This window comes from Cyanistes caeruleus, chromosome 27 (assembly GCF_971803275.1).
Source record: "Cyanistes caeruleus chromosome 27, bCyaCae1.hap1.1, whole genome shotgun sequence".
NCBI classification, from domain to species: domain Eukaryota; kingdom Metazoa; phylum Chordata; class Aves; order Passeriformes; family Paridae; genus Cyanistes; species Cyanistes caeruleus.
Window position 1 is genome coordinate 5,531,111 of NC_141727.1, and position 13,711 is coordinate 5,544,821.

The 13,711-nt window shown below is 53.8% G+C and overlaps 2 protein-coding genes across 4 annotated transcripts in view; one reads left to right on the forward strand and one right to left on the reverse strand.

The window, feature by feature from the left end:
- Positions 1-132: 132 nt before the first annotated feature.
- Positions 133-13,711, forward strand: part of LOC111939922 (parathyroid hormone/parathyroid hormone-related peptide receptor-like) — an 18,963-nt gene continuing 5,384 nt past the window's right edge. The window contains exons 1-7 of one of the 3 annotated variants that reach the window (XM_086864164.1): positions 133-471; positions 10,691-10,889; positions 11,937-12,042; positions 12,441-12,551; positions 12,669-12,793; positions 12,965-13,059; positions 13,409-13,586. In XM_086864164.1, the coding sequence (XP_086720290.1) occupies positions 10,815-10,889; positions 11,937-12,042; positions 12,441-12,551; positions 12,669-12,793; positions 12,965-13,059; positions 13,409-13,586 (690 nt within the window). In that variant the 5' untranslated portion in view covers positions 133-471; positions 10,691-10,814. Of the gene's footprint in view, positions 472-7,992; positions 10,890-11,936; positions 12,043-12,440; positions 12,552-12,668; positions 12,794-12,964; positions 13,060-13,408; positions 13,587-13,711 lie in introns of those variants that run through there. The other 2 variants (XM_086864163.1, XM_023942397.2) reach the window with 2 other exon arrangements.
- On the reverse strand, positions 4,112-7,951 carry MYL4 (myosin light chain 4). Its single transcript, XM_023942398.2, has 6 exons — positions 7,865-7,951; positions 7,015-7,042; positions 6,318-6,467; positions 5,611-5,784; positions 5,116-5,193; positions 4,112-4,358 (listed from the first exon to the last, which is right to left on the reverse strand). The coding sequence occupies exons 1-6, from the start codon at positions 7,949-7,951 to the stop codon at positions 4,330-4,332; spliced, it is 546 nt and encodes a 181-aa protein (XP_023798166.1). The 3' UTR covers positions 4,112-4,329.

The window sequence follows — 13,711 nt, forward strand, 5'->3', positions numbered from 1 at the left end:
GCTCGGCAGGCGGGAGAAAACTACTCGGCGCCGGAGGTGGCCGAACTGGGGCGGAGGTGGCCGAGCAGGAACGGAGATGGCCGAGATGGAACGGAGCTGTACGAGCTAGGACGGAGATGTCCGAGCAGAGACGGAGATGGACGAACGTGAGGCGGATGGTGAACCTCCGTCAGGGCCTGTGGCTGGTCCCTCAGAGAGCCTTTGCTCTGGAAGTTCTATCCATGGAATGTAGAACTTGTACTTTGTGCCACAGAACGGACTCTGAGCATCCCTAGCCCTGTCGGGAACCGCGTTTTTCGGGGCGGTGTTCCAAAGACTCCCTCCTGTCATCACCTGCGCATCCTGAGCCAGCCCGGCCGCCTGCGCTGCGTTTGGCTGGTGGTGCCCGTGTCCCCGTTCCCAGCATCGGGGTCAGCACGGCCCAGGTCCTATCCCCGTCACTGAGGGGTCCGTGCTGATGGTGCTCTCCAGGTAGGTTCAGCCACGATATCACAAAATCGCAGGATCATGTGGGTTGAAAAAGACCACCCAGATCATTGAGTCATCAACCTGTGACTGATTGCTGCCTTGTCAATAGACAGAGCACTAAGTGCCATGTCCAGTTGTTCCTTGGACAGCTCCAGGGACAGCGTCTCCACCAGCTCCCTGGGCAGCCCCTGCCAATGTTTAACAACCCATTCTGTGAAGAAACTCCTGGTGATGTCCTCATATCCAGGATTAAAACTGGCAGGCTTGGGTATAAATACAAGGCAGGCCAATTAAAGCTTGGATGTGTTTGAAAGTGTGATATCTGGCACATATTTTGCTTTTTTTACAAAATAATGGAATAGAGATGCACAAGTAAACCTCAATTTATTAAAAATACTGACCTATCAATAGACACCTGCAGCTAGCAGAAGTCTTCCTTCTCCAAATCCTTCTGTGGGCTTGCTGAATCAGCCGTAGGAGCACCCCGATGCACACACACCTACACACAGACTCTGTGCTCCATCCTGCTCTGTTCAGGGCTTTGCACTTGCACTCAGGCCCGAAGGTCAGATCCTGATGTGCTGCCAAGCACACGTGAGCAGGGGCTGTATCTGCAGGTGAGAATCGAAGCTCTGTGTGGAGTGGGAGAGCTCAGCCTGCATCCTTCCCCACTTCCTCTGCATTTCTGAAAAGTGTAGTTACAAATTTGTTATTGGCAGCAAATCTGTAGGTGTTTGCTTTCAGGGTGTGAGCAGGCAAAGCTTTCTTCAATCCTTCACCTGAGACAACCCCTGGGATGGATACCTGGCTTCCTAATCAGGTTGATCCAAGTCATTTTGCCAGATAGGAGGGTGTGAGTAACATGGCAGTGAAGTGTCTCCTCCCCTGAAGGCCTTTGGCCTCAGTGATGTAGATGATGGTGGTGTGTATATATGGTGTGAGGCTCCAAGCAGCCTTTCAAGGAGCACAGTCCATGTTCACCCTCCTCCTGATCTCATGCACTGCAGATAACTCCTCCTGGGGATGAAAGCTGGCTCCTTCTGTCTCTCCCATTCCCCAGGGCACAGAACTCCTGACATCCAGACCTTCTTTGGTATGAGAGTCTGTCTTATCACAGCCTGAGGAGATACAGGCTCTCTGGAGCATGGGGGCTCCTTGTGCCTCTTCTCAGAGTCTCCTGGAATTCATGTAAAACATCCAAGCTGTAAAAGGTCAGTGTTCGCTGTTGTCTTTGGAGATCTGGATTTACAGAGACTCCTCAGACCTATGGTGCAGTTCTGCCTGTGGGGTCTCTCACTGGCACCCACAGATGTTTTTATAAATGTCCATGGGACTAAAGCCGCTTTCTCTGTGGAATCCTCAACTTTCCCAGCGGAGAAGGGGAGCAGCCTTGCCAGAGGAAGAGGCATGGAAGCACAAGCAGAGGTACAGACAGACATACTGTGCCTGTTCAAGTGCATCATTCCAACCTGCTTTGCTACAAACCAGCTCTACTTTATCCTAAAGAGACACAACAGATTCCCCAAAGTAAAGTGTGGCTGGTTCTCCCCCCAAGGGGCTTTCAAGAGCTGGATTTTTCACATAGAAAACTATTTTCCTGACTTTTGTGGTTTCCCACTGCCTGCTTTCTGTCTGTCTCTTTGAAGGTCTCACTTTGGTTTTAATTTAGTGCTACTCCTTTCAGCATTGAAGGTGGGGGCTCAAACAAAAGGCCTGTGTTCTGCACAGAGGAGTGAGAGTGCAGCCTCTTGGCTTGAAGGGCAGGGATATCACAGCTAGCAGAGATATCAAGGCTAGCAGGGATATCATGGCTTCAGTAGGAGTGTCAAGGCTAGCAGGGATATCACAGCTGTAGCAGGAATATCATGGCTATAGCAGGGATGTCATGGCTCCAGGGTCCCCAGTCCCTGCTGAGGATTTCCTCTGTGAGTTGAGGCAGGTCCCCACCTTTCCTCTGATCCATTTCTCTCTACTACAGCACGTTCTGCTGCAGGAGTTGGTGCCACATCAGTGACAAGGACAAACGTGACCCCAGAGCAAGTGTGCAGCAAGCAGAGTCCCTTCTGACCCTGTCACCACAGCCCTCTAGGAGCTTAAAGCACAGATAGTACATTAAAAACACGAGGTGCTCAGATCCTGCCCAATGGAAGCTGTAGGAATAGCAGAGAGAGGAGCTCAAATCTAATTTCGCATCTATAAACAGCTTATGTTGCTTTTTATGAGCAGTTGAATCAAACAGTGGGGATTGAAAGCAGCTGTTACTCAGTCATTGCACAGGAACGAGTGAGTGGCAGCTGAAGTCAACACATCGGAGCAAAAATGCCTTCAATTTCTAGTCAAAGTCAGAGTGAGGACATTGGAAGAAGGAACAAATCAAAGGAAAGCGTTTTCTGCTCCCAGGTGTTCTGCTCATGGGAAGGCTGAGTTACATGTCATGAATTATTCACCGCTTGTGGTGATGCTCTGAAGATTGCTTTGCAGGTTGGAAGAGGGAGAGAGTCACCAGCTTGTATCACACAGGCCCCAGACAGTTCCTGGCTGGAACACAGCATCTGCCTGGAGAAGAACCACCCAGGGAGCCCATCCTGGCTGGTCTCCATCCCAGGCAGGACACTGCCCACACCCCAGGGACACCCCACACCATGAGGGTGGACCTGGCCCAGAACTACCGAGGGGTCTCCTCCACCCACCCAATAGGTAGTCCCCAGCCAAAGCAAACAAACCATGTAAGGGAGGAAGGAATGAAATGTAGTTTGACAAATGTCACAGGGAAAACCTGAAAAGAGTAATTAGGTGCAGGTATGTCATTGAACACCAGGCTTAGGTACACACACGTGGTGACCAATGCTTTGCGACAGCTTAGGCAAAACATGCCAGGGAAGGGACATGGATGGAGGAATCTCGCTCTTCATGGTGCTCGGGTGGGTCCAAGCATTTCTGAGAGCTTTGGAGACAAGAGGGAGAGGACTGAATGCAAAGAATCTTTGGGATGAGAGTATTCAGAGTACTCCTCAGTTGAACCCAAACTGTCAAGAGCTGTAATTCAACACCATTTTAAAGAGTTTTATATGCAAATAGTTATGTGAAGAATTAAATCTGGCAGCTTTTGCCACCCAACCATCTATATTGCTGAGCTGATGAACAGGAACTGGAGAGAAATGGATTAAAAAGAAGATAAAAAGGATGCTGAACATTTAAAGTTCAGACTTCTGTCTGTCTGCATTTTAACCTTCTCATGTTTAAAGAGATTTTTGGAGGGGAGAGATTTTTAAATGTTTAATTTTTGTATTTAGCAATGTCTGAAGGTAATTTTTACTCTTTTTTTCCCCTGGCCGCCTGACTTTTACATAGCTGAGGGGCAGTGAGGGGTAGGAGAAATATTTAAAAGAGTAAATAGATAATGAAGTCATAAGAATTTGACAGGGGAAGCTGGGGCCAGGCAGCAGTTTGGATTTTTTTTTCAATTGAATAGATTTTAGAGGAATAATTCACCTTCAAAGAAACCTCATCCCCTTGGTTTCTCTGTTTTCCTCAGGCCGATCTCAAGGAACACGAAGAAGTTTAACAAATATCTGTGGAAAATTTTTCTTTCCAAGCAGAGACTCCACACAATTACCCAGACTACAAATGACCATCATAGGGGTGATGATGTCCTGATAAATTTTAATTGGCAGGAGTTACAAATGAAATTCCTTATCATCAACATAACTTCTGCGCCTTCAGAGCTGGGATTATTCCTGTGGCATTAATCCACTGCAGGTTTGGGTTTTGGCTTCTCTGCCCTTGGCTGTTACTTGCAGGATTTCCAATTTTGGAGTGAGCAGCAGGAGACGCCACTGAACTCACCTGAAGTTTCGCATTTCAGCCAGACATGATGTGCTTGACAAAAGCTGAGGAGAAATGAGAGCGTGAGGGGTCAGGACATGCTGTGAGCTGGGGAAGACAGGGGCAGGTGGTGAGGCAGCAGGGGGGACCCCTAGCCTGGACCCCCCTGGGATGAAGGGGATGCTCTGCCAGGACTAATATTCCTCTTTCTGTTCCCGTTGTTTGCATGCCATCCCCAACCTGGTCAGAGTGATGCCAACCCTTGGAGATGAGCTGGTACCATTACCCCCATTTTTCTGAGACCAAGGGAAATGGGTCCCCTCTTTTCCTCACTGATCTCCAATTTTAGGGGTTCCTAAATTTAATTTTAATTCCTCGTATTCCAGATTTTCACCCTCTTGGAGCAGCGAGTGATCCAGGTCTCCAAATGTTCCCAATTAGCCTCTGCTGGGAAAGATGCTGGCTTTGTTTATTTTCAATAGCTTGCAACAAAACAGTGCCAAAACTGTAGATAAAACAGCCCTGAACTCCTTGGAAACATGCTGTCTTCAGCTGCTTTTCCTGGAAATCACTGGCACAACCACCTTGCTCCCACCCCAGCTGACATGTCTCAGTGCTTTTTTGGAAAGGCTTTGTTTTGGAGGGTGGTCCACACCTCCCTTCCAGTTAACATGAATGTCACAGAATAATGGAATCATTAAGGTCAGAAAAGACCATTAAGATCATCAAGTTCAACCAGAGCCCTTGTGGAGGATGCATTTTGCGCTCTAAGATAAGACAGCTGTGTCTGAGATGGCCCCAGTGGGAATCTCCTGCTCCTACCTTCATAGTTGATACAGCCATTGGCATCTTCCTGCCCTGCCATGAGCTGCTCCACCTCGCTTTCTGTCATCTTCTCTCCTGGAAGAGGAGGATGGAGAGGTGAGGGAAAGGGTTTTCAGCCTGCCAGGACCTTCCTGTCCTTCCAGATAACCAAAGTCACCAGAGGGAGGAGAAGGGGATTAAAGAAGAGCTGTGTGCCACTACTGAGGAATGCTGGTGGGAGATGGTGGGGAGAGGACCACACTGCAACTGTTGTCTGGTAACTGAGGATGTTCTGGAGTCTCCATCTTGCCTGGGTCGTGCATGAAGCTGTGGCATGAGATGGAAATGGCCACACATTCAGGACTACTGACTCCTAAAAGAGCCTGTGAGCAGCAGAGTGAAAAGGGCCTCTGCAATATGTGAGACCAGCCAGCCACCCGAGCCACTTGCCCAGAAAGAGCCTGGGGCCCATGCCTCCCTCCCCCCCAAGGCCAGGCCCAGGGCCAGCCATACCCAGTGTGACCAGCACATGGCGCAGCTCGGCCCCCATGACCATCCCGTTGCCCTCCTTGTCGAACACACGCAGCCCTTCCACAAAGTCCTCAAAGGTGCCGTGCTCCTTGTTGCGGGTGAAGTGCTGCAGGATGGGGAGGAAGGTCTCAAAGTCCAGCATCTTTGTGTTCATTTCTGGAAGGGGAGGAGATGGGGTCAGAGATTAACCTCAAGGGCCGGAATTCAGTCTCTGGGGGCCTCCTGATTAACTCTCTTGGTCTCATTTCATTGGAGCGCAGGGGAGAAGCCCCACGAGGAGACAGAACTATTAGACTTGAGACTGGAAGATCCATATGAGGAATATGAGTGAAGTATCAAACTGCACAGAGACCCCTGACATCAGCCCAAAACTAAACCATCAGGTGGATCATCTGCCACCACAATAATGTGGTTGCACTGGGACTGGTCTGGTTATACCAGTTTGCACCAGTTCAGGATAAAGTCTGCTAAGCATCACTTTCCACCATCCATAGTGTGAGGACTGCCTATCCGTGGTATGGGGAAGGGGAGTGAAGGAATTAATTACACAGGAATGAAGCCCTGTCTGCATAATTTCCTTTCCAGTTCCTTCACCTTGCAGGGTTCTTCCTACAGGGAATGTAACCCTCTACTTGCTGCCAGGGAGCACAGGAATTTCTTGTCCCACCCTGTCCCCAGCTTGCTGTCACCTTCTGGTTTGGGCTTGCCCAGCACCTTGAGGACCTCTGCGTTGGTGGGGTTGTGGCCGAGCGCTCGGAGCACGTCCCCGCACTGTCCGTAGCTGATCTGCATCGTCCCCGCAGGCGTCCGGTCAAACAGCCCAAAGGCTTCTCTGAACTCTGCAGGGAAGAAGAGCCCGGAGTGGTCCCATTCCCACCCCAGGGAAGCACATCGTGCCTGGCAGGCAGGGAAGGGATGGCCATGTGCATGTTGTGCCCTCTGAAGGCATTGCAGCCTTGAGTGAGCTTGTGCAGTGCGGGCTGAGGTTTGCTGGACTCCTTGCATGAGTCACTTGGCTGCTTGAGCAGGTTTTGTCACCTCTGCAGAGCTGGCTGGGTGACCTGCTGGATCCCTGCACCCTCAGCAGCTGGCTTTGCTGCAGGACATCCCTACTTATCCCCTTTTCCACTCTCTCCACTCTGGGGCTGTCCCTGTGTTGCCAGAGGCTGTTCCTCCTACCAGAAGCCCTGACTTTGACCCCAGCTGCATCTTGCACTGTGAATGAAAAATACCTTTGCCCTGACAGGCTCTGGATCCTGCTGGCCTTTCCCCCAAGAGGGGATTTGTGTGGTGCCTCGGCTCTTGTGTCTGTGGTGAAAAACTACCTGGTAAAAGGACTCCCCATTTCTAAAGCCATCTCTGAGAGAAGCTGAACACAACACTTACCTTCAATCTGCTCTGCCGTGAATTCAATCTGTAAAGAGAAGAAAGCAGAGCCGGGTATGAGATGTGGGCTACTGCTGGGGGGAGCAAAGGAACTCTCCCCTCTGGACCTCTCCCTCCCCAGGCTTGGGGCAGGGGGCCGTATCCATGCTGTGTCCCAGATCTGTGCCATGTCTGGCTGTGCCGTGTCTCCCACTGCTTCTGCCCTCGCTGTGGAGCTGAGGTCTGAGAGCACAGCTGGCAGCAGCAGGGTGGGCAGGCAAGACCAATGCTCAGACCACAGTCAGGACTATTTTGGGTAGAAAGGATGTTATTTTAGGGTCTGATCCCAAGTTCAAGTGATTAAACAGCCTCCATGCTGAGCCTGCTCTTAATAACTCTCCTGCCACAGCTCTGGCTTAAAAATGTGAGTAACCTGAGGAATGATGGAAAAAGCGAGTTCCTGTTGTGGAGCTGCTGGATAAAGGATGCTCTTATGTGGAGGAGGCAATGCAGGCAACAAAATACTTCAGGATGGAGGCAGTGGGTGGCAGAGAAGCTTTTTATTGCTGCTGGGGCCCCGACACGGGGTCTCAGCAGGAGCTGGGGTTCGACTCTGCAGCCGCAGCTCTGGGAGCGGCATCCTGGTTCCTTCCAGTGAGTGCTGGGCAGGGCTGGGTGGGGAAGAGCGAGACATCTCCCCAGCGAGGACAGCATCACTCCCAGCCTACTGCATCCACACAATCGGATAATTTTCCCCTCCCGAGGCTGGCTTCCAGCCTGACTAATGCCATTTGCAGAGCGCTTTGCATCGCCTGTGCCTGGCAGATGACAGGCACGGAGAAACACGGTGACGTCCTCATTCCTCACTCACCTTCACGCTCTTGGGATCGAAGGCAGGCTCAGAGCCTGGAGCTGCTTTGGCTGCTTCCTTCTTCGGGTCGGGTTTCTTGAGCGGCATCGCGCTGGGATTTGCGGAGGTGCGGGATGAATCCTGCCGCCCAGCGAGGGAAGCAAACGGAGGGATGAAAGGCAAAGGCTGCTCCTTCCCTTATATACGGAGCCCAGTGCTCACCCTGGAGGGGCAGGCCAGCTGCTGGAGCAACTGCTACTTACTATAAAAGGAAGAAAACTCAAACGAGAGGGGCCCCAATTTGACAATTGCCCATTGTCATCGGCTCCTGGCTCCACGGAGCCACCGGCCGCCCCCCCCCAGCTGCAAAAGGGGGGACATGTCCCCCTCCAGCACCTGCACCGGGTGGGCTGCATGGGGGCTGCTTGCTAAACGATCACTGAAACCTAAACATGAATGGCCACGGGGGCCAGGCAAGAAAATAGCAACAGCATGGCTGATAAACCTGCCCCAATACCCACGGTGAAATGCGCCTGCTTGCAGGCTGCGAGGGCCAGCACTGCAGAGCCCTTTTAAGACTAGGATTTATGAAGTGCTGCTTCAAAGGAGCTCAGAACTGCCCGAACACCCCCTCCTTGTGCTCGGGGTCTGCTTGCTCCCTGTCTCTCGCCAGGGGTGAGCTTGTGCCCTGGAAAAGACGAATGTAGGCGCTCACCTCCCTCAGTGTGGCTAATGAGGAAATGGAAATGATGGCCAAAGCCACAACTGAATTCATCAGCACGAATCTTTCCCAGCTTCGCACCATCCATCCAAAGCACCTCCAAAATCTGCAGGGCAGATGGGGTCTCCTTTTGGCTCCTTTCCAGGTGCTGGGCAGGTTCTGGTGGGAGATGCTCTGGCTCTCACCCTCCTCTCCCAACTGTTTGAAGACTCACAAAGGCACAGAACTCATTGAAGTTCAGCATCCCAGAAAATGGGGCTTGAGGGTTTTTCTGAGACATTCTAAACCATCGACTTAAACAAGATGTGTGGGGCACCAGGGCAAAGGAGGGGTTATGGGGGTCATTCAGGAAGAGGGAGCAGTCACAAACTGCTGGGAATTCTCTGTGTGCCATCATCTCATTGCTAGCGGGGACTGGGGAGCTGAGGCGGCTGGATGGGTGTCATTTGCAATCAATGCTTTCCAAAGCTCTCTAGAGTATAACAAGTAATTTAGCAAAAAAACTCAACATGTTTTGCTAAGTGTGAACTCAGAGCCTGGGTCAGGTTTCACCTGGGAAATCAAAAGAATCAAATTGCCCCTGAGCTGCCTCCCCCTCAGCATCCATCTGACTCCAAAATAACCTCACCTTAACCCCATCTTCACTCCCCAGCAGCTTCTGGGTCAGAAATCAGACCCAGCAGAACCTTCAGAAAACATTTGTGGTGCAGTTTGACTGTTTATCCCTTGGTTGTGCTCTGTGCCTGTGCAGCATCCCCAGGAGCTGCTGGCAGAGCTGGTGTCACACCCACAGCACGGGCCAGGCAGTGGAGGCAGCTGCAGAGTGTCCCCAGTCCCTCCCTGATTTTCAGCTGATGGCCACTGTGGGGCTCGTTTTGCTGTCTGATTCCATCAGCAGGATCAGCAGCCCCTCCTGAGGCCTGTCCTTGAGATTTGTGGTGCTCCCTTGGCCTTCCCTCACTGCAGGAGCCCAGCAGGACTCTGACCCTTGTCACGCAGTTTCAGGGGCTCACGGCTGGGGCCACAATGAGCTGCCTTGCTGGGAAATCCCCAAGGAAGGCTCTGGGGGCTCTGCTGCTCTGTGCAGGAATGGGGCACTTAGAGAGGCAACAAGAGCTCTGGACATGGATTATACGGGCCAAGGGAGGGGCCCAGGCTGGGAGCTGCTGTTCCAGGGATTTGGCACTGGGCTGTTGAATTCCAGCCTCATCCCACTAACGACAACCTGCCTGAGGAAAGAGGGCTCCCCTCTTGGTGCCCCATTTCCCAGGGGGATATTCGGGTTGCTGGGGGTCACAAGGTGTTGGAACTGGCTGGGTGGTGGGAGCAAGCTCGCCATCAGCACGACCCTGAAAGGCAGGGGACAGCCCTGGGGCTGTGCCAGGGGAATGCAGGTGACAAGGGATGGTGACAGCTGCAGTGGGACCAGTTCTGACCTGATGTCCAGTGGTGATGTGGGACCCCATCTGTGTGGCTGCTCCCTCCACCCCCTGCCCCAGGATGGAGCCTCCAGCCCCTCTCCCGAGGAGACTGAATGCAGACGTGCCCTGAGGTCACTGCGGGTGCCTGGGAGAACAGAACGGATCCCAGCCCCCAGAGAAGGAAGAGTTAAACTGGCATCTGCCTGAAAGACACCCCATCGCAGGAGCATCAGCTCAAGGTGCTGCTCACGTGCTTGCACTCTCTGCCTCCCTGCCTCCACCTCACTAGGATTTTCCCCACCTTCCTCTGGCTCCTTGGGACCAGTCTGGGGCTAGAAGGGACTTAGGAGCGTGGGGGCAGTGGGGGAATGCTGTCACAGCTGAAAAATGAGCCACCAGGCACTGAGAGAAGTTTCTGAAAAGAGAAGAGGAATCTGCCTTGAATGAAGAGGATTTTAGCACCTTGGGCTAAGCCAATAAACCTCTGCCATCCCCATCTGAACAGGAATTGTTTGCTCACGCTCCCGGAGCTGCTTAAAGCAGGCAAGACGCAAAGAGAATAGGATCAAGCATGGTGGGGGGAGAAACCCCCCTGCCCCGAGAGCCTGTGAGGAGATCCCGATAGGGATCCCACAGGGACAGGGGACTCACCCAGCCCTGATCTCCCAGAGTCGGGCTGTGCCCACTGCCACCTCACCTCAACAGGGTGAGCAGGAAGCCAGGAAGGTGCTCCCAGAAGATGATCTGTCCTGCTGAACACAGAAGCCCTCTCCAGCACTGGCAGCGGTTCTGGTCCCTGAAGACCCCATCTGAGTGACACAGTGGCACCATGGAGGCATCTGGCCCTGTGGCAGGTATCATGGTGACTCTCTGCTGCTGCCTCCTGAGCTCGGCGTGGGCTCTGGTAAGTCTGCATGGCCCCGGGGCTGCTCCGGTCCCTCTCATGGCTTTAAATGTTGTGCCAGTGGCCCGGGCAGGGCTGCCTGTGCTCTCGACTCACGTCCCCTCTGTGGAGCTGCTGGGCAGGAGGAGAGAGCATCTCCACTCCTGCTAAAAGCTTTCCAACAGTCACGGAGGCACTGCAGTGTGATGGCTTTTCCATTTTGTGGACACATCCAGGGCGGGATTCAGTGCCTCGGAGGTGCTGGGGGAGCAGAGCAGGCAGTGCAGAAGGGTTGGAGGGATGCGGCGAGGGCAGAGCTGGGCACAGCCAGGGAGATTCCCACAGCCAGGCCCCCATCCTGCTGATGCACCCCCAGGATCCCACTCCTGCCCCACATCCCTGACCAGCCCCCCATTCACCCACCCAGATGCTGGTTTGGGGAGGAGCGTGGACAGGAGTTCTGGATCTCCTCTCTGGGGCCAAATTTGGCTGTGCTCACTGGAGGCAGTCTGGAGAGAGTGACCCCTCTGCATCCCAGCTCCTTTTCTCTTCGAAAGCTGTGTCCTCATCCTGGCTCTAAATTCCTTCCAGCACCTTACCCCAGAACACCTCGAAAGACATTTAGTGGTGTGATGGGGAAGCTGGAGGTGCCATGGGTTGCACTGTCTGCTCTGGGCACTGGGCAGTGGCTGCTTTGCTGAGCCCCGGCCAGGCACTTTACCCAGGGGTTGCCAGACCTGGCCTGGAGAGCTCAGCGTGGGCAACAGGGACACCCAGCACTGCTGGTGATGGGTGACAGGGAGCTGGGGCAGTAGCCCAACAGGCCACTGATTTCTGCACAAAACCATGAGAAGAAACGACCATGGAGAGGGTGGGAAGGGGCTTGGGGTCAGCATCAGCCTTGGGAAAGGGAAAAATGAGAGCAGGAAGGCAGGAAGAGCTTTTTTCTTCCCTATGTTGTTGAATCTACCCAAGACCATCCAAACCTGACTCTCCTGGAGAGGGTTGAGAGCACAGCCACACTATGACTTGAGCCAAGGGGTTGTCACCTGTGTTTTGTCTGGGCAGGTCGATCCCGATGATGTTCTCACGAAAGAAGAGCAGATCTATCTCCTGGTGGAGGCCAAGGAAAAGTGTCAGAGGGACATAAAGGCCCAGCTGGAGAAGATCAAAGGTACTGTCCCTCCCCTGTGCTTGGGTCAGCCAGCCCTGGTTACACCATGGGGAATGCTGTCCTCTCTGTTGGGGCAGGATGGGGCTGAGGACACCCAGCTCCTGCGGGCTTGCAGAGCTTATGGCACCATCTGTGCCCTGGGTGCAGCCAGCACTGGCTCCAGCATTTTCCAGACAGCTCCATGTAGACCACGAATGAGAGCTGTGGAGGGGCCTTGCCCAGCCTGGAAGAGGTGGGATGTGTCCCCTTCCCTGGTCCCCTGAAGCTTCTCCCTCTCTGCAGCCCAGGGGATCCGTGGCAGTGTTTTCCTCCCCCAGTCCAGCACACACCTGGGGAAGACAGAGATTATGCTGAGGGTTATGCTGGAGATATGAGATGTGTCTTTGCTCTTTGGCCAGACCCCAGCTGCCCTCCGGAGTGGGACGGGATCATCTGCTGGCCAAGGGGCTCCCCCAGCCAGGAGGTGTCAGTGCCTTGCCCCGACTACATCTATGACTTCAACCACAAAGGCAAGTCTTGCACCTAGGCAGAAAGCGACCTCACCCTGGTGACAATCCATGGAGCAGGGACAGGTCTGGGCTTCCCGCGGCTCCTTCTGCTGCCACGGTGCTCGTTGCTGTTCCCAGGTCACGCCTACAGGTACTGCAGTGCCTATGGCACCTGGGCCATGGCTCTCAGCATCAACAAGACCTGGGCCAACTACACCGAGTGTGCCCTGCTCTTCTCCTCCGAGAGCCGGAGCCGCCAGAAGGTGACTCTGCCGAAGGTGCTGGGAAAGGGGTGTGGATGGGGGCCAGGAGAGGATGAAGCAAAGGCTGGGAGAAGCGCTGGGGGCAGGGGGCTCTTCTCTCTCTGCTCCTCAAACCAGCCCTGCTCCCCCTGTGCTCTGGCAGGGTGGTGGAGCTCAGTCCTTCTCTTCCAGGAGGTGTTTGACCGCCTGCACCTCATGTACACCGTGGGCTATTCCATCTCCCTGGCCTCGCTCATTGTCGCTGTCTGCATCCTCTCCTACTTCAAGTAAGGAGAGGCCAAAGCCCCTCCTGTGTGGGAGAACCCTCCTCATCCCATTGCCCACGCACATGAGCCCAGAGGACTCACACACGTAGCCCCCAAAGGAATGGGAACAACCCCAGACCCAACACAAACATCAGCTGATTTCCCAAAGCCCCAAACACCCCCAGTGTGTCCAGTTCCTGATCTGCTCCACCCTGATCTTGGACAGTGTGGACACCCCATTTGCTCTCAGATCTGGTTTCTGTGCCCAGACACCCCAGATCCCAGTGAGACCCCTCCATTCCCTGAGCCCAAGTGTGATGAGCTGGTTGGGCAGCCGGGGCTTGGTTCATGTCAAATCCCTTCTCCGCAGGCGCCTGCACTGCACGCGGAACTACATCCACGTCCACCTCTTCACCTCCTTCATCTGCCGGGCCCTCAGCATCTTCGTGAAGGACATGGTGCTCTACTCAGGCACAGCGCCCAGCGACACCAACAGGATACGGGAGGACGATTTCAGGGGTCCTTTGCCAGGACAACAGGGCCACCTGGCGAGTGATGGATGGGGGGAAAGGGGCATTTAGGATGTCCCTGTTGCAATGGGATGTACTTGGGGTCCTCCCAGGCCAGGGCTGTGCTACCCAGGGGGAGGGGATGAAGGTCCACCTTTGGCTCT